Source organism: Piliocolobus tephrosceles, chromosome 7, assembly GCF_002776525.5.
Source record: "Piliocolobus tephrosceles isolate RC106 chromosome 7, ASM277652v3, whole genome shotgun sequence".
Taxonomy (NCBI): Eukaryota; Metazoa; Chordata; class Mammalia; order Primates; family Cercopithecidae; genus Piliocolobus; species Piliocolobus tephrosceles.
The window spans coordinates 136,698,901-136,724,980 of NC_045440.1; the positions used below are offsets into that span (position 1 = coordinate 136,698,901).

At 45.9% G+C, this 26,080-nt stretch overlaps 1 protein-coding gene across 1 annotated transcript in view; it reads left to right on the top strand.

Moving 5' to 3' along the window:
• Positions 1-20,039, top strand: part of TG (thyroglobulin) — a 272,355-nt gene extending 252,316 nt beyond the window's left edge. The window contains exons 46-48 of the mRNA XM_023223651.2: positions 17,017-17,151; positions 18,615-18,805; positions 19,816-20,039. Coding sequence (XP_023079419.2) covers positions 17,017-17,151; positions 18,615-18,805; positions 19,816-19,934 — 445 coding nt within the window. The 3' untranslated portion in view covers positions 19,935-20,039. The remainder of the gene's footprint in view (positions 1-17,016; positions 17,152-18,614; positions 18,806-19,815) is intronic.
• The last annotated feature ends 6,041 nt before the right edge of the window (positions 20,040-26,080 follow it).

Genomic DNA, 26,080 nt, shown 5'->3' on the forward strand with positions numbered 1-26,080 from the left:
TTTGTGTGTGTGTTTTTAGTAGAGACAGGGTTTCACCGTGTTAGCTGGGATGGTCTCCATCTCCTGACCTCGTGATCTGCCCGCGTAGGCCTCCCAAAGTGCTGGGATTACAGATGTGAGCCACCGTGCCCTGCCCCCTGGTCTGTTTTATGGGCAACAGGGAGCTGGGTGAAAGGACTGCAGCTTTAGAGGTGGGGGTCCAGCCATACCACCTACCTGCTGTGCCATCATAGGTAGTTTTCTTTGTCTCTCTGATCTTCAATATCCTTACCTACAAAATAAGGCTAATAATTTTTCCTCTTAGGGTTGGCATTAACAGTGTCTGGAACATAAGTTATCCAACCCATTACAGGGCTTTACCCTGTGTTACTTAGCAAGGCAAGGGAATTCTTATAAACACGCATCATTTATCTTTATAATTAGCAATGCCCCTAGAGTAGGCTGAATAATGGCCACCTGAAGATTGACTCCTTCCATGTCCTTCTTTCACCAGGGACTACTTTATCACCTGCCCTGTAATTGACATGGCCAGTGAGTTGGCCAACTTCCTCCCACTCCCCAGTAATACTTACTCTCCAAGTGGCCTCACTGCCACTAGAGGAAAGAAAGGACATTCTTATTTCTTCTAAGCACTCATTAGTTACCTGCTTTCCCCAAACAGTCTCTTTCTTTCTTTTTTTTTTTTTTTTTTTAATGGCGTCTCCCTCTGTTGCCCAGGCTGGAATGCAGTGGCGCAATCTCAGCTCACTGCAACCTCCACCTCCCAGATTCAAGCAATTCTCCCACCTCAGCCTCCCAGTAGCTGGGATTACAGGCACACACCATGACTCCCGGCTAATTTTTGTATTTTTAGTAGAGATGGGGTTTCACCATGTTGGCCAGGCTGGTCTCGAATTCTTGACCTCAAGTAATTGACCCACCTCGGCTTCTCAGAGTGCTGGGATTACAGGCATGAGCCACTGCACCTGACCCAGACCCTTGCATTTTTAAAACACTCCACAAAAAAAGTTCAGAGCCCAATTTTGCAGGGTTGAAATGGTCACCTCGATTTTACAGAGGAAATGTGTCTCAGTCTATTCGAGCTGCCACAGTAAAATACCTTAGCTAAATAGTGGCCCCCAAAAGATATCAGGACCCAATCCCTGGAACCTGGAATATTACTTTATAAGGAAACAGAACCTGGGCAGATGTGATTTAGTTAAGGATGCTGGCATGGGGAGATCATCCTGGATTACGCTGGGAGGGCCCTGAATGCAATCATAAGTATCCTTATAGGTGAGAGCCAGAGGGAGAAGTGCTGTCTACAGAAGAGCGAGGCAATGTGACTGCAGAGTCAGAGACTGGAGTGATGTGGCCACAGGGAAGGAATGCCAGTAGCAGCCAGAAACTGGGAGAGCACGGGGAGGGAGTGTGGCCCTGCTGTCACCTTGGTTTTCATTCAGTCAGACTGGTTTTGAGCTTCTGGCCTTCAGAACTATGAGAGAAAAAAAAGTTTCGATGGTTTTGAACCAGTACATTTATGATGATTTGCTACAGCAGCTGCAGGAAACTCATACAGTTCCCAAGGCGTTCTCATTTCCCCGGAGCACCTATCATTCACCTGCTTTCTCCAAACAGACTCTTCTGTTTTTATAGCACGCCACAAAGAAATGTCCAGAATCCTAGTGAGCTCTGCAGGGTTGAAATGATTACCTCTATTTTACAGATATGAAGTGTGTCTTAGTCTATTCAGCCTGCCATAGTAAATATATCTTAGCCTGGATAATTTATAAACAGCATAAACTTATTGCTCACAGTTCTGGAGACTGGAAGTCCAAGATCAAGGCATGGGAAGATTTGGTATCTAGTCGGGGGCTCACTGTCTGCTTCACAGGTGGTGCCTTCTTTCTGCATTCTCTCATGGCAAAAGGAACAAACATGTTCCCTAAGGTCTCTTTTATGAGAGCGCTAACTCTATCCATAAGGCTCCACCCTCATGACCTAGTTACTCCCTAAAGGCCCTGTCTCTTAATACGAATACACTGGGGATTCCATTTCAGCCTATGAATTCTGGAGGGACGTAAATATTCAGAGCATAGCCGAGTCTGAGGTTCAAGGAGTTCAACACAATTCCCTCAAGGACAAGCAGCTGGTTAGTTAGAGAGCAGCAACCCACCCGCGGCTTCTCTGAGCCTCAGAACTCTTTCCACTCCAACACGCAGTCTCTCTGCTTAGAACTATAATTTCAGCCTGACCTACAGATTTAAGCAACTGCCTCCAGGTTGTAAGAAGAAAAATAAGTGGCAGGCCAGGATTCTGGGAAGGAGGCACTGAGGGAGAGAAGGAATGATGACGAGAGCCATGTGGTTTGGGCAGAGATGAAGGTGCCCTCCTAATCCAGTGGTCTGTGACCACCCATGGCGAGGGAGGCCCAGCATGGGAAATGGTTCCTAGAATCAGCCTTGGCAGTGACCTCCTCACCAGGGCTCTCAAGAATCGACCCTCAATCCGACTCTTTTGTCTGATTCTCTGCCTTCCTCACATGTAAGGCAGAGATTACAGTGAAAGGTGTAACTCTCCCACAGCAGGTTCGTTAAAAGCCTTACAAATATGCACATACTGTTGGACCCCAGAATTTACAGTGGCAAAAAATAAGAAATGAGTCTTCTACATGAGGGTGAAAACAATAAAAGCAAAACAAAATGAAAGCATTCATATCATTGCTGTCTGAATCAATAGTGCTTGGACCCTACCCGGATCACTTTCATGGGCTGCTGTAACGGAGTGCCACCAAAACTGGGCAGCTTAGAGCAGTAGAAATGTATTGTCTCAAGTTCTGGAAGCCACAAGAATGAGTTCAAGGTGTCAACAGGAGCACCTCTGTAGGCCTTAGGGAAGGATGCGTTCCGGCCTCTCTTTTAGCCCCTGGTGGCCAAAGGCGATTCTTGGCTCATAGATGTCTGTGTTCTTCATCTGGTATTTCTTCACATCGTCTTCCTTCGTGCATGTCAGCCTCTGGACCCAAGGTCCCCACCATCCATATTGGTTAGGGCCAACACTAATGACCTCAGTTTTACTTGATGACCTCTATAAAGATCCTATCTCTAAATAAGGTCCCATTCTGGGGTACTGGCAGTAAAGACCCCAACATATCTTTTTGAGGGAGACACAGTTCAATCCATAACATTGCCTTTCTCTAAAATAACTGAGTCTGCCAAGCAGGCTTTTGAGTGGCAATGGTCCAAAGTGGTCTATTTTGGACCTGGGATTGGGGTGGTCCTCAGAGGAGTAATCCTAACAGAGTAGAATCACAACCTCAGTCTCCCACAGCCAGCGTGGGTTTCTCTGTTACTGAGTAATGTCCTCATGTCCCTAGAGACAGGGCTCCACTGCGCTGACCCTGGGAACCTCCCATGAAACCAAACCATGTTCATGCAGAGACCCTCATAACTGCCTCCCATGGCTCCATGGCTCTCCGCACCTCAGAGCCCAGTGACCCTTCTGGCACAGATGAGGACCTAGTAAGTTCTCAGGAAATCATACTGAAGGATAGATGGTCAGGAATGAGTCCTTTCTACTTTAGTTTTTAGGCTCCATGGGGCTCAATTTTGCCACCTGTGAAGTGGGAGTAGGGAGGCCGGAGAGGTCTGAAGCACTGATTCTTCACTGGGTTCTAGGGAGCCTGGATCCTGAGCCTCTGTGAGGAGGGGGCAGGTCTGAGCCTCCCAGCCCCTTTCTCCTTACGTCACAGACTGAGCTTTGAGTAACATTTCAAGGTTATTCAATTTAGAAAGTATGAAAAACTACTGGATCCAGTCACCTAAAGGCATCGTTTAGTTCTCAGTTCTATCACTTTTGGAGGAAAAAGACACGCAGATCCACTGAAACATTTTATAGTAGCAGTATTCCTATTCTTGTGAAGGCAGAATAATGCCCTGGTCAAAAGCAGAGATGCTGGCATCCACTATTTTGGTAAAAAACATATCCTTGAGTCTTATCAGCTCAGTGACCTAAGGCAAGTCATGTAACCTCTTTGGTGACTCAATTTCTTCATGTGGCAAATGGGTATAATAATAGGACCCATCCCAAAGGTTGTGACAATCATTAATTTTACATAAAACAGAGACAGGCAAATAGTGCTAAGAATATTCTGCTCTTCTTGGCCATCAGAATGCATTCTTGACAACCCCCTGTGTAGATGTCTCCTGCCTCCATCACCATCACATATGGTGCCATCTATGTAGTAGATAATTGAATCAATGAATGACTCACAGAAACTAACTCATTTGATTTTTGGCAAGTTTATCTTATTGTCCCAAAAAGACATCTCTCTTTCTGTCTCTCTCTCTCTGCCCTGGAGCTGTCACATCTCTCATTTTATTTCTGGCTCAAATCTACATTCTTAAAATATACGTGTGTTACATTTTCAGCCATCTGTCTCATACCTCCATTTCTGTTAGCATATATTAGCTTTCCTGGCAACAGCTAGTGAAAAAAATATAATGAATTATTGCTTTCTTATAGACTATTGTAAACTAATCACAGAATAGTGTGTTTTTCTTACTGTGCACCTGGATTATAGATGAGATTTTCATTCCTGAAATTGAGGGCAAACTTCTATGGGGAAAGAATAGGTGTAACAGATGGAGAGGAGACAGGGAAATCAAAATCTCTAGTGTGAGAAGAAGGTTCCAGTTTCAGATTCAGATTCAGATTCAAAGAATCATAGAATATAGAAGATGAGACCGTCTAGCTCCTTTATTTTACTTGTAAAGAAACAAAAGCCCAGGGATGTGAGCAGATTATTTCCCCGTCCCTGAGCCAGTGAGTGGCATCTGGACCCGTGCCCTGTTCCCTGCCCTCTCTCCAGCTTTCTTTCAATTGCTCCCACTTTATCCTAAATCTTATTGAGTGCCTACAATGGCCAAGTCCACATACCAGCTGTGTGGCCTTGGGCAAGTCACTTAACCTCTCTGAGCTTCCATGTAGCCTCATCTATACCTGGAGAGAGTAACAGGTCCTGTTTCACAGGGCTATGGAAGAATTTGGGGACACTGCCTGCATGGTGTTTAGCCCAGAGCTGGCACCTGGGTTGTGCGTCTGAATGTGTCTGCGTGTGAGTGTATGCACGTATGTGTGTCTGTGTGTACAATACCTGGCAGCTTTGATTTCTAAGGTTGCTGATGAGAGAAAAAACTCACCAGCTTTCTCCTGTTCATCTCTGCTCACTGGCGAAGCTTTGAGCCAGTTTCTCCCATGGTCTGTCCCTGGAGCCCCTGTTTGAGGAAGTGGGGTTGCCAGTGAGGCCTGTAATCCAGGGCTTCTCAACTTGGGCACTGTTGATATTTGAGACCAGATAACCCTTTGTTGTGGGAGGCTGTGCTGTGCATTGAAGGATGTTTAGAAGCACCCCTGGCTTCTACCCACCTGATACCAGCAGCCCCAGTCCCTCTAAGCTGTGCCAACCACAAATGTCTCCAGACATTGTCAGATGCTCCCTGGGGACACAATCCTGGCTGGTTGGAACTACTGCTAGAATCTATTAGAACTACAGTTATTACTAACAGTACCTGAAAGGAAACAGCAACCCCTCTCCCACACACTGCCCCCGAATCAATGCAGGATAGCCCTTGCCAAGATGCTGTCCCTGGCCCCATGGAACCCCCTCAAGCAAATGGAGTGTGCCAGAGAAACAGGGGTGGCTTCAGTGATTCTTTGTAACAAAGCTGACCTAGAAGGCTGGCAGGCCTCCAGGTTCACATGCAGAGGGGCTCTGGCCTGCTGTCTCTCCCAGGTCTGAGGGCCTGGGCATTCTCTCTAATGCCTCCTGCGTTCTCTCTAATGCCTCCTGTCGCTTGCCCAGGTACCTCTCAAGGTGCCACCTGCTTATTCGGCTGGGACCTTCCCTCCCTGCCCGTCTCTGGTATTCCCATCTCTTTGACTCACTGTGATGTCCTCCTCTCTAAACAGCCCCTTTCAAAGGACACGCTGGCCTTTAAAGGTCCAGGTATCATTCCCAGAAAGAGCCCCATCTGTGTCCTCTGCTGCTCATGAGCAACGGACTCAGACCCTGTGGCCAGGTTTGGGGACTGCACTCCCAGCCCTGGTCTGTGCTCTGGGCCCCAGCAAGTGTAGAAGGGAGCACCGGTTTGTTCTCTGCTGTTTCCTGTCTTTCGAGGGCTCTGCCACTTTCTGTGTGCCTCTTTAAGTGTTGGTTTCCTCATCTATGTAGTGGAGCTAGTAACAGTACTTATGCTTACTGTGAAGTGTGTCAGGACTAAGGAAGACAAGGCACACAAACAGCCTCACCTGTGGGCCTAACTGCCTGGCAGAGAGTGAACACTGATTAGGTAAGCATTACTAATGCTGCTTCATGTATTATGCTGGAAGAATCCAAATTGGGGATCACCAGGTCCTTGGAAGAAAGCAACCACAACTGAAGTGGTTTCTGGTACCAGACATTGTATGAGGAACTGTAGCCGCTTCAGAGAGGATGTGGAAGCCTCTCATCTTAAGATGCCTGGGGGCCGGGCCAGCTGTGGAGTTCATGGTTTCCATGGAAATTCATCATAAGGCTGAGTGTGCGCTATGGCACTTGAATTGTGTGCTGGGTCTTTCTTCTGAAGGCCTTGGCCTCCAGGGTGCTGGGATGTCATTCCTACATCCCGGTGGTGTGGAAGATGTTTCAATAAGACCACATTTGACTTTTCTTTGAATGGAAGAGTATGGCTCTTGGGATTAAACATCTACTCACGCTTCATAGAGAATGTTAGACTGGTCTTTCATTTTGGCAGAGGCAACCCAATCTAGTGAAACAGCACATCCTTTGAGAGTAAATCAACTAGAGTTCTAATCCCATATCTACCATTTATTAGCTGTTTGCATTTAAACAAATCCCTTTACCTCAATTTCCTCACCTGTAAAATAGGTATAGCTATATCTACTTCACAGTATGAATATTCAAGATCATGTACATTAAACATCTGGCTCATTGCAGATGTTCAATGTTGGGTAGCTAGGGTTATTTTCCTTTTAGGAAAACTAAGTCTCTGAGAGAGAAAAACAAAACATTCAAAATGACTAAAGAGGCAATAATGTTCCTCCTTGATAAGTTGTCCCAACCCTGGAAAACAAAGCTGTAAATTCTAGACTCAAGGCATTTTGTGCACCACTACACTTGCATTCGAGACACTACTGTGCATTCCAGAGGCTTTTAACATTCCAGATTCAAAATATTATCTTTTCAGTTGACTGTCTTGGTGAGTTTGTTGGAATTAACAAACCAAAGGAAATATGAAGTGGATAGATTATTGAACTGAATCCATCAGCCTGGCTACATCCTGTGGGATTATTTCCCAGTGTAGATGAAAATAAATCATTTTCTGAAACTGATCACTCCAACTCCTTGACATAATAGGGTTTGCACTATATATCTTCTTCAACACTGATTTGACAGAGATTTGCCTAACGCCGTCTATGCTGCAGATCCCCTTCCAGGTCCTAGAAATGAGAAACCTGCAAGGCAGAGAAGAGCTGCCTCTTGGGACAAAGACTAGTTGCGGGTGGGGCTGATGGGTATCTAGGAATAGTGTGTAAAGAATAGACAATACACACATCAATATGCAGCATATGTTCAGACAACAGCACTAGGAAGGAGATCCCCTAGGGTGCCATGGTCAGTAATAAGAAAAGAACCTTGTGTAAAGGTGACATTTGAGCTGAGAACCGAGAAATAAGAAGGTGTGTGATCCTCATGTAGAAGTGAGAAATCCCAAAAGAAAGATCATGAAAGGCCAAGGCCCTAAGGTGGGAAAGGACTTGGCGTATTTGAGGATAAAGAGGAAGGCCAGGGAACTGGAGCATTACTAATACTGCTTTGTGTATTATGCTGGAAGAGTCCAAATTGGAGATCAACAGGTCCTTGGAAGAAAGCAACCACAACTGAAATGGTTTCTGGTACCAGATATTGTATGAGGAGCTGTAGCCACTTCAGAGAGGATGTGGAAGCCTCTCATCTTAAGATACCTGGGGGCCGGGCCAGCTGTGGAGTTCATAGTTTCCATGGAAATTCATCATGAGGCTGAGTGTGTGCTAGGACGCTTAAATTGTGGCACTTGAATTGGAGCCTGTTGAAGAAGAGGAGAGTGGTTGAAGGTGCAGAGGGGAAAAAAAAATGGGTCTTGTAGTTCACATAGGAGTTTGTAAGCTGTGGCTAGCAGAGAGATAGTATTTTAGCTGAGTGTGATGAGAAGGCATTGCAGATTTTTAAGAAAACATATATAATGCACAATGGTCTTTTCATTCATATACAGAATGGCTCACTGAAACATCAGTTATCTTTTTTAAAAATAATAGAATGTACAGTATCAACCCTGTTATCTAATGTGATGGTCAGTTACTCAGAAAAGTCGATTAAAAAGAGAACTTGTGAAAAATGCATAAGATAGGTGTGATGCCTTAAATATTTTATTTTAACTTTAAACACATAAATCTGCATCCCCTGGCCATTCTTTTGGTGCAGGATCAGAGGGTTAAGCTGGAAAGTGCTGTTTGGAGTTCTGCCTTTGGACTTCTTGCAAAACCATAAACGTAGTGCATGATCTATTATTTCCAGTCTGGGATCCATGAAAGTGGAGTATCTGCATGGTATTCAATAAATTCAATTAAATATAAAATCACAATGACAAATACAATGACTTAAACAGTTGGGTCTTGGTAAGCACACAACACAGTTAGTGAGAATGCATGTTTGGGGCCTGGAAAGTTCATCTTTTTCTGGGCAACAGTTATCATACTTTATGGAGGGAATAAAATGTTCAGGTTAATCTAGCAAGTTAGTTGAAAGCTTTGACTCTACTGTGAAACAATATATCATACCACTCTGCTGAGCTTTAGGAAGTTAGGGGCCTACTGCAAATATCTCCTTTGGGGCCTGGGGTGGGACTACACTATTTAGTGTGCCTTAGGGAGCTTATTTTTAAGGGATTGCATAGCAAATTCTCTTGTAAAACACAAGCCATTTGTAAAGCAAATAATTACTTCCTGATTAATTCACATGCAGAATCTGAACTTTTGCATATTAGATTGCCCAAAGAGAGGCACACTTATAAACGTCTAGTCACAAGTTACTTAACACTTCGTCAGCTTCTCAAAAAAAAAAAAAAAAATACTGGGAAGCAAAGGGACTTTCATGCCTCCCTGTTCCCTAATTTCCTTTGGAGGAAGCTATCGAGAGATGCTGGCTGGGGATAAAAAAGGGAGTATATTTTATGGGGATGAGGTCAACAGACTTCCTGCAGGCAGACAGAACAGGAGGGACTGAAATCCCTGCAAGCATAGGCTCTCAAATCAGTCCATTCAGATGGACAGTAATGCCCATCCATGCTGTGCCATCTCCAGCACAAACCTCTTCACACCATTATCAGCAGAACGGCTTCTGCCATGCAAAACAGTGTCTTATTTCTGTCAAGGGAGATCCTTCCTCACACCCTCACCTCATCATAAGGGGAACCCAGGCTCAGCCCACCTCCCCAGCTGAATCCACTGCCAGGTGCATCCCTTTGGGTGGATGTACCTCCATCATTCTGTTTCCTGATAAACCCAAACCTTCATGGACTATGGCTTGTGATTCTGGAAGCCGAGCTGAAGTCAGGAACTTGCACCATGGATCATCTCTGAAATGAGGCTTTTGGCTCGCTAGGATGCAGGCTTAGCCTCCCTGCAGGTCCTCACCAGGAGGATTAATGATGAGCAGTATGGCAGACAAGTAAGCTTGGGAACATTCTGTGAAAAGGTTCTGTCTTTCCTGGACAGTTGCAGTGACCCTAGGATTTCTCAGTTCTAGTCTTTCTTCCCACGCACCTCTAGTAATCCTTCCAAAAGAAATGCAACTTACAACTCATTTGCTAAGAAACCTCCAGGGTTCCCAGCCCCTTTAAAACATGACCATCAATTCTTCTGGTCTAGGCTGTCACAGCTTTCAAAGAATGAGAGCCCAGTGGACCTTAGCAAGCATGCAGTTTAGTAGTTTTCAGACTTTGGATTTTTCTGGGCTAGAAAAAGTTCCAATTGCACTTCTCAGCAGGACCTGTGAGGCCAGTGCCTTGAGGACTGTTTTCTGCCACCTGCACCAGCCCCAACCTGCCCTGGCTCACCTTGTGCTCAGCCACACCCCTTATCATTCCTTGCTCCATACAGAGCACAGATCCTGCTCCATGATGGCACAAGTGCTGAGTTGCTACCCACGTGCCCTTCCTCACCTCGTCCACTCACTAACCCTACTGATCTGTCCAAGCACAAGTCCACCGCAGCCTCCTCTCTCTCACTTTCCATACACTCTTCTGCATTTTCTTGCCTGGAATAAATGGCATTTCATTTCTCTCTCTTCTTATGGTACTTGGTAAGTCATTCTATCACTTGATAGATACCTACCTATCTATCGTACAACACACAACATTTTATTTTTGAAAAGCAGTGGTTGGTCGCACTTTCCTGTTAGAATGTGAGCTCCTCAACAGAATGTCCACCTTTTGAGCCTCAGCATCCATCCAGAGGGCACTGCACAGTAGGCATTCGGCAACTGTGGGCCAAGTAGGGTCTTAGTCCCGACACTCCTTTTCTAATTTGCCACCGTCCTCACTGGACGGCATTCAAATCCTGAAACTGAAACACAAAAGCACACACACAAACACACACACACACACACACACACAGTCATCCGCCAAGCTCTGTGGCTGGTCAGTTCTTTCCACAGTCTGCGTAAATGTAACTTTATCAACTTCAGCCACCTTAACTCTTCCTTGGATGGCAACTTATAGTTTTTAAAGGAAATTACACCCACTCGATCTATGAGAATCCAGTAATACCACGTGGGTGGCTGAATGGAGATGATCGACCCATTTTACTGATAGGAAAACCAAGGCTCAGAGATTCAGCAGTGAAAGTAGGACTTGAACAGAGTTTGCCCAGCTTGGGCAGGTAGCTTTCCCAAGCCCCAAATCTGCCTCTCGGAGGTGACAAGGAGAAGATTGAGATCTGGCCTGGGCATAGGATGAGCAGCTGTCAGATGAGGGGCAAGTTCCCCTGCAGTGTGATTACCAAAAACAGCAGAAGACAAGTGACAGCTAAATGCCTCCAGGCTGACCATATACTGACACAGCTGCCACGGGTTTGGTCCTATGATTTATCAGTGATCAGACACAGCACAAAGCAAAGAAGCCACATCAGCACACATGAACTGCCTACCCCTAGTCTGTGAGCACCAGGGACACTCAGTTGAGTCTCTCTTTTGACCTTGTCAGACCCTGGCATGTTCTTCCAGGTCTTCCTCTGCTGCTGCTGCTGAATCCAAATCCCCTTTTCTTCCTCCAGAGGGTCCCAGAATCCCCAACGAGTGCCCAGATTCACCGAGGACTTGGTCCTCGGATCCCAGATTCCCTCTTCAGAGGCTCCACTGTTTGTGCCTCCTCCAGATGTCCCTTAAACTGCTCAGAATAACTCCTGCATCCTGATAAAGATCAGCCCTGCTAAGGAAAAACAAAGCAGAAATCCTCATACACAACAGACTCTCAAATTAAACAGATGGGGTGGGCTGGAATGCCAGACCTTTCCCCAAAGCAGTGCTCTGTGGCCTTTCTAAGGTCACAGGCAGTGGTGGCCTGGAGCCGGCTCATGCAAGTTCACGAGAGCCAGTGGTACACATTGCTTCCCAGCGTCATGCTCAATGACATCATTTTGAAATTGGCTAAGGTAGGAATATTTACACTGTAAAAATTGGCGAATATCACACATAAGATTTCCTTCCCCCCAGAGAGTCGATTATTAAACGTTTTTCTTTTTTTGAAACAGAGTATCACTTTGTCACGCAGGCTGGAGTGCGTGAGTACGATCAATCAATCGTGGCTCACTGCAGCCTCGACCTCCTGGGCTTAAGTGATCCTCCTGCCTCAGACCCCCAAGCAGCTGTGACTATAGGCACGTGGCACCACATCTAGCTAATTTTTGTATTTTTTATAAAGATGGGATTTTGTCATGTTGCCCAGGCTGATCTTGAACTCCTGAGCTCAAGCAATCCACCTGCCTTGGCCTCCCAAAGTCCTGGGATTATAGCCATAAAGCCATCACGCCCAGCTGATTATTAAATATTTATCAGCACATGACTCTCTTGAGAATGTGATGGAGGATATGAAACATTTCTCAAAAAAGATGCACCCATACACTTCACAGCATTTTATGTGTAATTTTAGGGAACTTGTGGGTCTTCAAAACCCTACAATGGGACCTCCCCAGCCTCCCGCAAGTTAAAGACTCCCACTCTTAAGCTTTCAGATGTCCCTCTCAGTTAATCGAAAAGGAAATGAGTATATGAGCCAGAAACTGGGTCAGAGAGATTAAAAATATTTTATTGCTAAACCTCATTCAGGATAAGCATAATTGTGTCACCATTTTACGGAGGAGGACACTGAGACCCAGAGACATTAGACAGCTTGTCCAAGATTGCACACTAGTCAGTGGGGTTTCAACAGAGCACTCTGGCCTTGAAAGTTTATTTCTGTTCACTAGAACACTTGGAATGCAGCTTCCTCTGGAGGAAACAGTAGATCAGGCTATTGTGGTAGCAGTTATGCCCCCCCCCCCCCAAAATATCCAAGTCCTAAACCCTGAAACCTGTGAATATGTTACCTTCCATGGCAAAGGAACTTTGCAGGTATGATTAAGTTTCAAGACCTTGAGATGGGAGCTTATCCTGGTAGGCTCGATTTAATCACACGTGTACTCTAAGCAGAGGAGTGTTCCAAAGAAATGCAGCATAAGAAGGACTCAGCCGCTCTGAGGATGGAGTAGGGCGGTTCTGATCGTCAGCCTCTAGTGACTGGGGATGGCCCTCAGTTTGTAGCCAGCAGGAAAACGGGGGCCTGGGTCCTCTACCTCAAGGAACTGAATCCTGCCACAAACCTGAATGGTCAAGAGAAGTATTCTCCCCAGAACTTTCAGAAGGAACGCAGCCCACGCACCGTTTGATTTTAGTCCACTAATACCCATTCTGGATTTCTGAACTCCAGACGCTGTCAGATAGTAATTTGTGTTGTTTTAAGCCACTGAGTCTGTGGTAATTTCTTAAGGCAGCAATAGAGAACTAAATACAGCCAGTTTTCCGGAAGGGCCTCCTGAGAAACAGGCTGTTGAACCTTTCATCCCACGGTGAGGAGAAGGACTAAGCCCCAGTGGGGAGAAAATCGGCCAGACATCACTGGAGGAAGAAAGAGGAGGGGGGCCCCTATTAACCCTGGGCCTCTTGGCTTCTCTGTGGCCGCCGCAGAGGAAGTGTGGTGATTGACAAACAAGACAGCTTCAGCAAGACCAGCAACGAGGCCATGAGAAAACCCACACAAGACGCAAAGGGACAGCAGACCGTGAAATCTGCAGACGGAGGCTTCAGTCCTGGCGTCACCACTAAACAGTTACGGGGCCTCGGCAAGAAAATGGCCTCTTTGAGCCCAAGCTTCCTCCACTGTTGAAAGGAGTAATCAAACCTATTCACAGGGTGGGAGAGATAATAAGGGTGAATGCCATTTGTAAACTACCAATTTTGGGTTTATGTGAGAGATTATTTCTATTGTCATTGTAATGACAACTTCTCTCTGCCTGGCATTTTTTGTTTTGTGATCCTTTTCCTAACAACTTCCATCGTGATTACTTTTAAATGGTCCTCAGTCCCCTCTGCACAGGTAGACTACACAGAGCAGGGGATTGGGGGCCTGGGAGATGCGGGTTTGAGCCCTGGCTGTCCCGTGTCTCAGGCATGTCATTTTCTCTTTCTGAGCCTTCATCTATCACCTGGAAAGTATGTGGATGGTAACATTCACTTTTCCAGTAGCCCTTGAATGTTGAAGATCACAGCTGCCAAAGGTCTACCATGGCGCCTGGCACAGCCCAGGTACTCTGGAATTGGTGGCTATAAGCAGACACTGGGTAGAGCTGGCTGCAAAACAGGCCACCTTGGCCACCGCAGAATCTGCGACTCTTTTCTGGGCTTCTCACAGTTGTTGCTGACATTGCCCAAGGGACTTAGCTCTTTGGGTCCCAGGATCCTACAAATTTCAATGACACTCGCCACTTCCTGCTCCCCTCTCAAAAACAGGAAACCTTCTTCCTTCTCTAAGAAGGCCCTGATATGTGAGAATAGTTGCAAAGAGATGCCGCGCTCGGTGACTTATTCCCTTCCTAATCATGCTGTATGTCCTCGTGGTTTCATACTCCTTTGATGACACCTTACAGTGCAGTGGCCCAATACTAACACACAATAACCTCATCATCATAATAGCAGGCGTTTGTAAAAACACTTCTTTTAGACAGAGCTTCCACATGCAATAGCTTATTCTATCTGGTATTTTATGTAGAGGAAACCGATGCATAGAAAAGTCAAAAGACGCCTCCACAGTTACACAAGCTGTAAGTTTCAGAGCTGAGTCTCAGCTGAGTGATGAGTTTATGTCTGTTTTTCTATGGCCTGCTGCCAGTCCCATGTATGCCTCGTGATCATTCTTATGGCCAGAGTAGGAATAATGGCTCTCCAGCCCTCAGGCCTCAGTGTTAGGGAAGGACCCCTGAACCTCTGCTGTCACCACAGTCCCCAACCTGAGAAGGAGAGGGGCAATAAGAAGGTGCTTTCTTTGCTTGAAGTGTTCTGCTTCAAAGCCCTGAGCTAGAGGGGCCCTTTCCCCAGCATCTTGGATAATCACAATAAATCTCTCTGAGTCTTAGCCAGAGTCAAACTGTCTATCCACAAATCATTGCACTTCATAGAATTTCACCTCTGCACAAATTGCCCTTTATCTGGGACCCACTGCATTCTAGTGATTTCCCAGAACATCTGTCTGCTGGCTACCTCTGCCCATTATACCAGCACGGATGAGAACTTCTGGGTCAGAGCTGGTGCCAGGAACTTAAAGACAGTTGATTACATCAGGAGGTGAACTGACGTGGTGAGAAACAACTGGACCACATTTTACTTCCCTTTTAAATACCTACTCCATATACCATTTTATTTTGATCTTCACAGCAGCACTACGAGGTAGGGAGTTGATATGGTTTGGCTCTGTGTCCCCACTCAAATCTCATCTCAAACTGTAATCCCCACAGTTATAATTACAAGAACCCAGAGGGAGGTGATTGGATCATGAGAACAGTCATGATAGTCTGGTGATAGTGAGTGAGTTCTCATGAGATCTGATGGTTTTGTAAATGGTGGTTTCCCCTGCTCTCTTCTCTCTCCTGCCGCTTTGTGAAGAAGGTGCTACTTCCCCCTCACCTTCTGCCATGATGGTAAGTTTCCTGAGGCCCCTCAGCCATGTGTTACTGTGAGTCCATTAAACCTCTTTCCATTATAAATTACCCAGTCTCAGATATTTCTTTATAGTAGTGTAAAAACAGACTGATACAGGAGTTATACACCCATTTCATAGATGAGGAAGTAGGGAATCAAGGAGGCCAAGAAATTTGCCAGACATCACTCAGCTTGAAGGTGGAAGAGCCGGGACCCAGGCATAGGAGCCCTGGGGCCCTGGTGCTTTTTTTTTTTTTTTAGCATCATGCATTCTGGAAACCTCAGCTTTGATCTGACTCTGCTGTTCACTTACTGTGTGTCTCTGGGCAAGTCAGGAAACTGCTTGAGACCTTATTTTCCTGGTCTGTAAAATTAGAGGCTGGCTTTTGCTATAAGATGGGGCCAATGACAAGGTTAGAGGGCATGATCTACACACAAGGCCACCCTCCCTCTGATGCCAGCTGAAAATTCAGGGGTTCCCCAAACCACCCTTAGGCTGGATAATTCACTGGAAAGACTCAGAATTCACTAAAAGCTGTGACACTCACCACAATGATTTATTACAGGGAAAGGACACAGATTAAAATCGGCCCATGGAAGAGAGGCACAGAGCCCAGGAGGGTTCCAAGTTTGAAGCTCCATTGTCCCCTCCCTGTGGAGTCAGGAAGTATCACCCTCTGCACGGAAGCTCACCCCAGCATTGGTGTTCGGAGATTTATTGGAGTTCCATTACATAGGCATGACTGATTGATTGATCGATTGCCATGTGATTCCTCTCAGTTTACAGGTTGCCTGATACCATGAAACCCAAAGCTCCCACGCTAAATCACATGGTTGTTCTTTCTGGCATGGCCAGTCCCCACCCTCAGACTGTCAGGTAGGGCCATATCCACCCTAAGATCCAGTGTGGCCAGTCTCTTCCCTCCTCCTAACAGGTATGACTCACCTTCCAGAAGCTGAGGGCAAAGTCCAGACCTCTCTTTAGGCAAAGCCCGATTCTTTACTATGCAGTGGTGAAATCCTTTCTGGCTTTTCCACTCTATCACTCTACCTGGTTCCCAATGCTCACTCCAGGGCCCGTATACCAGGCTCCTAAGCACCAGCTCCAGCCTGGGCCATTCACACCACTGGACTGGCTTCCAGGTCATTATTCCCACCTGGCTGCTGCTTCCTAGATATTTAATCCAGTCTAGCATGTATTTATTGAACAACTGCTATTTGCCAGGTACTGTGCTGGGGTGGGCTTCATGGATAAATGTCGTCCTTGAAGAGTCATAAGAGCGTGAGTTGTATATGAACAAGGGCTAGTGCAGGGATTGGGCTCAAATACAAGCTACTTTCATTATTGCTTTTTCAATGACTACAAGAACATCAATATCCAGTGATATCATAAGTATCATGGTTAGAATATGATCCAAAAATCATTGTGTTGGGATGTTTCTCACAGGCATTATTTCCAGAGACTTAAGTGTTAAGTGTTGGTCTCACTTTAGCCAATAGACCTGCCATGGATCTGCCCCCAATGGGTCACTGGATTTAATTTAGGACAAGCCAAATCTCCACTCAACTGAGCACTAAACAGGATCCTTAAATATGATGTAAAAAAAGGGAAAGTCTTGGTTTTGGAAGAAATACTGGTTTTTTGTTTGTTTGTGTTTCTGAGTAGTTTACTTTTTCTTGACCTTTTGCTGCTGCTTTTCCTGTTTTCTCAGCCTGGAGTTGCTGGCGGATGTTCAGTTTGCCTTTGGGCTTCCCTTCTACCCAGCCTACGAGGGGCAGTTTTCTCTGGAGGAGAAGAGCCTGTCGCTGAAAATCATGCAGTACTTTTCCCACTTCATCAGATCAGGGTAATTTGGGGCCATTTGTTCAGAATTCTGTCACTGTGCTTTTCCTCCCCCTCCCTTCAAGCAGAATGCAAAGGCCCAATTTGCATCGGTGGACTCATCCTTTCCTCTCTAGACATTATAATCACCAGCCACCGGCCTCCCTGTCCCAGTCACCCTCTCCTAGCCAAAACTGCTTTTGCATACGTTAATCTTCATGAAGAAAAGCTCTAATTATACCAGCTACATTTGATGACTCCAGATCAGGGTTTCTCAACCTTAGTGCCGTTGACATTGGGGGCTGGATAAATCTTGGCTGTATCTTCCGTACTGTAGATGTTTAAAGCATCCTTGACCTCTAGATGCCCACGAGATGCCAGTGGTGCCCACCTAGGCCCAGTTTTGAGAAGCAGACATGTCGAATGTCCCCTGGAGGGCAAACCACTTGGAGGAGAGCCACTGTCTCTCCACAGAGGGGGGTACCAGTGCCTTGGGTTTTCAGCTTAAGTTGAAATGCTCAGGACCCTCCTTTATTCACCTTGAGGCTCTTCCTCTTCCTCGTCTGCCTCTACTCCAGTCTAATGGCGTATACTCGCTGTCCCCACCTGCAGAATTGTTTTCTGCTCTTTCCTCTTCGTGGTAGTTTACCTGTTTCCTTTTATCTTTTTAACTGATGTGAATTGATTACTTAGAACTGTGCTAGGTTCCCCGGAAAGATAAAAAGGTGCAAACGTCATGACCCAGCTACCAACTACTGATAGTCTGAACACATAAAAATGAACCATAATTCAAAGCAGGAGAAAATAAAGCTTTACACAGTTTGTTGTGGGAGTTGAGCAGAAAAACATGTTTCTTCTAATTAGGGTTTTAGAAAATATTTCACTGAGGAAGTCACATTTAAGCTGGCCTTGGGGGATAAGTAGAATATTTAAGCAAAGGAGAAGAAGACACTTCCAGGAAAGGAGGTCTGGGCAAATGCAGCAGGGATGAGAGGAAACACCTTATCTGGGAAACATCAGGTGGTTGCAGGGCTGGTGTTTGGGCTACATGGCAGGACATGCCGGAAGATGGGCCTGGGTAGCAAGTTTGGGCAGCTGGCCTGCAGATTCACCCTCCTGCCCATGCCTTGGACAAACAAGGACATTCCAAACGCTAACTGTGATGTCTAGATCTGAGGACTTTGAAAGAGAGAAGAGCACAGTGATCTCCTGAACATTCACAAAGACAGAAGGGCGGCGCTAGGTCCTGGATAACGCTACCAGGTCATGACCTCAACACCTTTCCTCTCCCAGAAATGGCCTAGCTTTGCAGTGCCATAGTCAAGATCACAACTCCAGAAGCCAGATCTGGGGGCTTCACATGCAGCCTTGACACCTACAGATACATGAATTGTCCTTCAGATACCAAGTGCAAGTGGGAAGTAATTCAGGTGATGAAAGGAAAGATAAATTTCCCTCATGGATATTTCTTTCTTTTCATTTTCCTAGAAATCCCAACTACCCTTATGAGTTCTCACGGAAAGTACCCACCTTTGCAACCCCCTGGCCTGACTTTGTACCCCATGCTGGCGGAGAGAACTACAAGGAATTCAGTGCACTGCTCCCCAGTCGACAGGGCCTGAAGAAAGCTGATTGCTCCTTCTGGTCCAAGTACATCTCATCTCTGAAGGCATCTGCAGGTAGCAAAGCCCTGGGACACGTAGAGGGGGCTGGGTGTTGATCTTAGCATCTGCAGTGCTTGCTGCATGAGACCTGTGCTGTGTGCATTGGAGCCAAGGGGTCACCAGTGCCAATGGCACAGCCCCTTCCCGTGAGTTATTCATGGTCTGGGGAGCTCCACGTTGCCAAGGGTCTTCTGTTCTGATGTAGGCCTGGAAGGAGAGGCAAGAGAGGCACAGGAAGAGGGCAGTGGAGTGACTAGGAGAGAAGGTCTGTTGAGGGTAGAGTGGTGAAACAATATCAAGGCTTCCAGCCTAGAACATTGCTATGGGAAGAGAAGGGAGTGTCTTGAACCTCATCCTCACATCCCTTGAAGGCCTAGATAGAAAATCTTGGGGAAGTAAATCTAGCCAGGGGAAAAGTGGACATTTCTACCTCTTCCTGTTGCAGAGATGTTAAGGAGAGAAAATAAATCATAACGAAGGCACTGGGAATAGAGAGTAAACACAATGCCCTTGGGAAGCTTTGGAATAGCGGGTTTGAGTGACACAACCCAGGGGATGGCCCTCGGCTTTCCTGGGGCCATAATGGAAACCTGTGCCTGAGTGAGTGGGAACCCAGAGGAAGGAGGACTCACTCCTCCCTGGAGGTTCTGGGAAGGGTCCCCGGGAGAGGTGATGCTTGGGCTGTGGTTTTTAGAATGACAGGAGTTTTTCAGGTACAGAGAAATGGGAGTGGGCCGTTAAACAGGGAAGGGATCTTGTCCAGCATACAGTTTAGATTTTCAACTCTGCTTTTAGCTTCCAAGGCCAAGTGTCTGTCTGCTGACAATGAACCCAAGTACCATCACACCCTTAGCATGTCCCTATAGCCAGGAGATGAATCTGGCACCTCAGCCAGTGGAAAGGTCCCTCTAAAGGGCATTAGCAAGAAATGCCCACCGGAGGCTGGGGTCTCTTTGGACCAAAAGGAAGGGACCAGAGAATTCCTAATCTGGCTTGGACCAACCTTCCTTGCCCCTCTGTTTCAGATGGAGCCAAGGGTGGGCAGTCGGCAGAAAGTGAAGAAGAAGAATTGACGGCCGGATCTGGGCTGAGAGAAGATCTCCTAAGCCTCCAGGAACCAGGCTCTAAGAGCTACAGCAAGTGACCAGCCCCTGAGCTCCCCAAAATCTCCACCCAAGGCTGCCCAATATGGTCATCTTTTTCTCTAAATTAGCCACTTACCTTCAGTAAAGTATCTACATGCAATGAAGCATTGTTGACTCTAATTTGTGAATCCAAGGCAATTCATGGGTAACACCAACTATATCTTTCTAAGGTTTCAATCCCAGGCTGCTGTTTCCATTCAACAAATGTTTATGAGCATCTGTTATGCACCAGGCCCTGTGCTGGGTGCTGGGGAAACAAGGACTTTGCTCCTCTAAAAGGAGAGAATGCTGGGCAAACAGTGACACAAAAAGTGGGGATCCATCAAGAGCAGGCCCCAGGTGGCATAGTCCCACCTGAGTGGTAGAAAAGACTCACTTGTAAAGGTTCTAGAGTGGAAGTAGAAGACCAACTGGAATGGGTGCAATGATCCAGCGAGAAGCAATGCACTCTGAAGCAAGACAGTGAGGATGGAGGATGGGGCAAGAAACAGAGCCACAGGTCCTGGAGGAAGTAGAATTGATGGAACTTGATTAAATGTGAGAGGGGGTTGATGCAATGAGATAGAATTGCCCCAATTTGGGGATAATCTGGATTCCCGGATAAGCAATGTTCACCCTCCTAAGGGACACATTTTTAAGGCAAATATTCTGGTTAAAATGTCCTGTCTCTCCACCCCCTTTCACACACACGTGGACACACACTTCACCCAAAGTAAAAGCAAGTGAAGCTGGTTAACAGTCTTGTTCATTTAGATGGCATGCCATAAAATGCATCCGCACCCATCATGTTATTTGAGTTCAGAGCAAATGAATGATAATTTGTAGGCTGAGGTTATTGTCCTATCTTGCAAACATGGAAGTTAAGGCTCAGAAAGACTTACACTGTACCTAAATTCACATGGTGAAGAGGAGGATAGTCAGAGTCCAACTCAGGTTTTCCCATTTCTCTGTTTCCATGCACTGTATGGACTATAAAATATAGGCCTAGGGCCACGTTGTGTGTCCTACAAAACCTACTGATAGCACTGAAAGCCCTGAGTAGCCTCCAACTTACATTATAGGCTCTGTTAGGATGGTTCAGTGAAAGCACCTAAATACTGAACTAAAAGGCCTCAACCAAAGAAAACTCGATGGGTAGATGGTCCCAGGATTTGTCAGTGTCTCAGTGATGCCATTAAGGACCCAGACTCTTTCCAACCATCCTCTTTGCCATCTTCAGTGCATGAATGATGTTTCAATTCGCTGACACATTATGGCTACCACAGCTCCAGACATCACACACAACCCCCAAACAGCATCTCATGCTGGAGGCAAAAGGGGAAGGAGCTAAAGGGCTTTCCCCTCCAACGCTTCTTTCTTTTTTCAGAGGAAATGTTTTATCCCAGAGGTTCTCAGCAGAATTCCACTTACATCTTTTTGGCTAGAACTAGGTCATGTGCTCCTCTTTTTTTTTTTTTTTCTGGACAGAGTTTCATTCTTGTCACCCAGGCTGGAGTACAATGGCACGATCTTGGCTCACTATAACCTCTGCCTCCCGGGTTCAAGGATTCTCCAGCTTCAAGGAATCCCAAGAGCTGGGATTACACGCATGTATGACCATGCCTGGTTAAGCTCTTTTTTTTTTTTTTTTTTTTTTTTGTATTTTTAGTAGAGACGAAGTTTTACCATGTGGGTCAGGCTGGTCTCAAAGTCCTGCCCTCAAGTGATCTGCCCGCCTCAAATTGCTGAGATTACAGGTGTGAGCCACCACGCCGGGCCATGAGCTCCCTTTTAAACCATCACTGTCAATGAGGGATGAAAGGGCCTTCTGTGATCCAGTTATACCAGGCATGACTTATCCTCCAGAATAGGACATATTGCTGTCCTAACAAAGTTGGGGTGCAGTTAGCAGCAATGAATGAGGAGACAGGTATTGGGTAGAGACAATGCATGCCCCCAAGACTGTGAGAGTTGGGACCATTTCCCCATCCTTGGGGCTCTCCTGGCATGGCCCATGGTTGGAGTTGGGCTCAAGCACCTTTTTCCTCCTTTAGTGCAGTGTGGGTTGAAAATCATGTGCTGTATTTGGAGGTGTTCTCAAGTTCCCAGAATCAGGGGTCAAGGACCTGGTGCTTCCTTGGTATCCTTAATCCAGGGTAAGGCTCCAGGATCTGGGGGCTCAGACAGGGGCAGGAGACATGGCTCCAGGAGGCAATGCTCTGCGTTCTCACTGTGTTTGGGTCTCCTGTGGTATCCAGACTGGGGGATGGATAAGACTTCTATTAGTTGTCTGTGGCTACTGTCAACATTTTCACAAACTGAGTGGCTTGAAATGACAGAAATGTATTCTTTCATAGTTCTGGACACCAGAGGCCTTGGATTGAGGTGTTACTGGGGCCATTTCCCCTCCAAGACTCTGAAGGAGGATCCAGCCCAGGCCTCTCTCCCACCTTCCAGTGGCTGCTGGTGGCCAGTGGTGTTTCTCGGCTCATGACTGCCTTCTGATCCCTTCCTCTGTCCTCACTGGCCTTCTTCTCTGTGCATCAAACGTCCCTCTCTTTTATCTTAGGAGGACACCAGTCATTGGATTTGGGCCACCCTAAATCCAAAATGATCTTATCCCAAGATCCCTAATTTAATTACATGTGCAAAGACCCTAATTCTAAATACATTCACATCCACAGGCACTGAGGGTCAGGACTCGGATGTGTCTTTTGGAGGGGTCACAATTTAACCCATTATGGGACCCAGGGTTTGGGGACTGGACAGCATGTCCAGGAGGGGTGGGGACTGGACTGATGCAGTGCTATGGGAAAGCCCTCAAATCAGACTCTCTAAGAGCAGGAAGAGGAAGGGGCCTCTGCGGGCTTTGGAATGAGGCTTCAGGTATCTAGAAGGTCCTTCTGGCATAGCCCTCTCTATAGTCTGGCCCTAATAATGACAGAAATAAAATAACAGCAATGTCATTGACCAAGGTCTCACGCCCTATATGAGGTTCTGTCCTCTGAACACTGTCTCATTTTTCTTTCCCAAAGGAAAGTTTGTTCTTGTGTTGCCATCGGGAGTTCAGCGCTTGATGTTCTACCCCTGAAGCTCTGTTCCTTTGGTTTTAACCACAGTCTGTTTTTAGTTAAGGCGAAAATTCCCTCCAACAAAAGGGTAGGAGGTTTCTCCTCCACCAGCTCCTTAGTGGGACTTTGAAGTGAGATAGGCTGGGCTGTAGTACCATGTTTGTCCAGGTGTTTGGATGAATTTGAGTAATTCCTTGGCCCAGTGGTTTCCAGCCTCGACCGTTCATTAGAATCACCTGGGTACTTTCACAAACTCCCAGCGCCCAGACTATATCCCAGACCAAGTAGATCAGAATCCCTGGAGGATGGGGCCAGGCATTAGGGGATTGCAATGCACAGTCAAGAGTGGACAGCACTCCTAATCTCCCTGATCTGCAGTTTCCTCATCTGCAGAACAGATTCAATTACATTTACTGAGTGAGCAATGTTTAGCAATGTGCAAGCTGGAAGCAACGTTATTTCTTTCCCACCCTTCTCCATTTGTGGTAGACAGGACAATAACTAAGACTAGATGGCAAGAGGAAATTAAAGTTGCAGATGGAGTTAAGGTTGCTAATCAACTGACTTTAAAGTATCTGGAATTACACAGATGGGGCTGATGTAATCACAGGGTCCTTAAAAGTAGAAGAGGGAGGCAGAAAAGAGGACCAGAGAGACAGCAGCATGAGAAGAATTTGGCCTGACGTTGCTGGCTTTGGAATAGAGAAAGGAGAACATGAAGCTAGGAGTATAGGTGTCCTCTAGAAGGTGGAAAAGAAAAGGAAAATGATTCACCCTTAAAGTCTCCAGAAAGGATTGTACCCTGTGAACGCCTTGATTTTCACCCATTTGAGATTCATGTTGAATTTGTGACCAACAGAATGGTAAGACGGTATATTTGTGTTGTTTTAAGCCCATAAATTTGTGAAAATTTGTTGTAGCAGCCATAGAAAACTAGTGCATCATTATACCTGTACAGATGTATATTTTATCCTGCCCTTGGACCAAACCTCATATACCTAGCTCATGATTTTTCTGATAATAAAAAGTCTACTTTGGTGTAATACAAACACCCCCCAAATTCACCAGCATTGGCCCTGAAAACAAATTGTTCACATTCCTCCACATTAGAGTTTAGTGATGGGCTAATGTTGGTGAACTAGTTTTTGACCGCCCCTTTGCAAGCCCTGCACGTATGGTCTAGCACCACCGGATGACACCTGCAATATTGTTCTCAGTCTTTGAAAACACCCCATTTTAACATCCTGTTATAATAATAATAATGCCTACTTTGCAGATTCACCCTGGTGATTAAGGGTGTGAATGTATGTGAACAGAAAACAGCAAAGCACTGTTCACAAAGCTCTTGAAGTTAACCATGGATTTGAAGCACTTGCTATGTGCCAATGCATGAGAAAGGTAAAGTTGGGAAATAGGAGGGACCCAGAGGCCAAGCGATCACAGTCCTGCCCTGGAACAACCTTCAGAAACCTGTGGTGGAAGAGACAATCTACAATAGCTAGGGTGTGTGAGCTGCAGGAGACCAGAGTTCCTATTAAGACAAGTAGGAAGTAGGGGAAGATAATGCCCCAGGCCCCACGGTCAGCCCTTTCAGACCTGGCTTCAGAACTCTGGGCTCTGGACTCCCACTGCAGCTTCCATACTCTTTCTCATGTGTTGCAGAGATTCCTCTTGAAGTCACATGGGATTACATAACCTATTCCCAACTGCGATGGGCAAACATGAGTGTACATCAGGGCAACTGTAAAGGTGTCATAATCTCCTTTCTCCATCTTTAAGGGACAGGAAGGTCACAGTACACCCACATCAAGCTTAGGGTCAACCAAAAGTCAGGAGGTGAATGAGACATCACCTCGCATTGAGAACCAGAGTGATATTCACAATCTATAAGGCATGAATTAAGAAATGAAATGAAGAAATTATCTGAGAGCTCACTCATGAGACTGAGTCAACTTCCTCCTGAGTTGGAAGCAACAAGGAAGTACGGGAAGATGAAGCAAGTGATCTTTTCAAAGGGAAGTTGTGAAGTAACCCAGCAAGGTTCCCCAGCTTCCAAGCCCCTTTACAAAGGCAGCAGAAATGCCCAAAGCTCAGGGATTCCCTAGGTCCTCACTGAAGATGGTAAGACAAGAACAGCCCCTCTCAGGCCATCCAAAGCCATAGGCAATGGTTCCAAAACAGGGCTGAGAGCATAAAAATTACCTAAGTAGCTAATTTAAAATGCAGATTCCTGTTCCCAAATTTTTTAGAATAAATAAAATTACATTTTAGAATAAATGTAATATAGCACTCATAAACCTAAAGTTTCAAATAAATAATACTTCTACATAGGAATTGTCTTATCTGGTCCTCCTGTCTGCCATAAATCTATTTTCCAGAAGCAACTTCTTCTAACAGTTCCCATCTTCATTCAGTCACCCCAGAAGTCTGGATAGTGTGGGTTTACCTCTGTGATTTATCGGCTTTATCTAGACCTATTGATATCTTTCAGAGAAAAATGAGGGTTTAGTTCACTTATACCACCCATCTCCTATACTTCCAATAGTACTTTTTCATTCCTTCTTGAGATTTCTTTTTAATTCTAAAAAAAAAAATTCTCTTTTGTATTCCATACATTTTCTAATTATTTCCTGCCTTGCTACATAAATGATGAGCATATCTACCTCTGTCTTCGTCTGTTTTCTGCTGCCATAACAGAATACCACAGACTGGGTCATTTGTAAAGAACAGAAGTTTATTTGGCTTGTGGTTCTGGAGACTGGAAAGTTCAACAGCATGGCACCAGCATCTAGCGGAAGGCAGAAGCGAGTTTGAGAAACACAGAGAGAAATGGGGCCAAACTCATCTGTGTTATCAGGAGCCCGCTCTCAGGATAATTAACCCATTCCCACAACAACAGCAGTAATCCACACATGAGGGCTACTGTGAAGGCTTGTTAAAGGCTCCACCTCTCAATACTATTACATTGGCAATTAAATTTCAACATGAGTTTTGGAGGGGACATTTAAGCTATGGCACCTTGCTTATACCCCCACCCCTCCTTCTTCCCTCTTTGGCCTCATCCTTTAACACCCCTTCTCTTTCCTGTCCATACT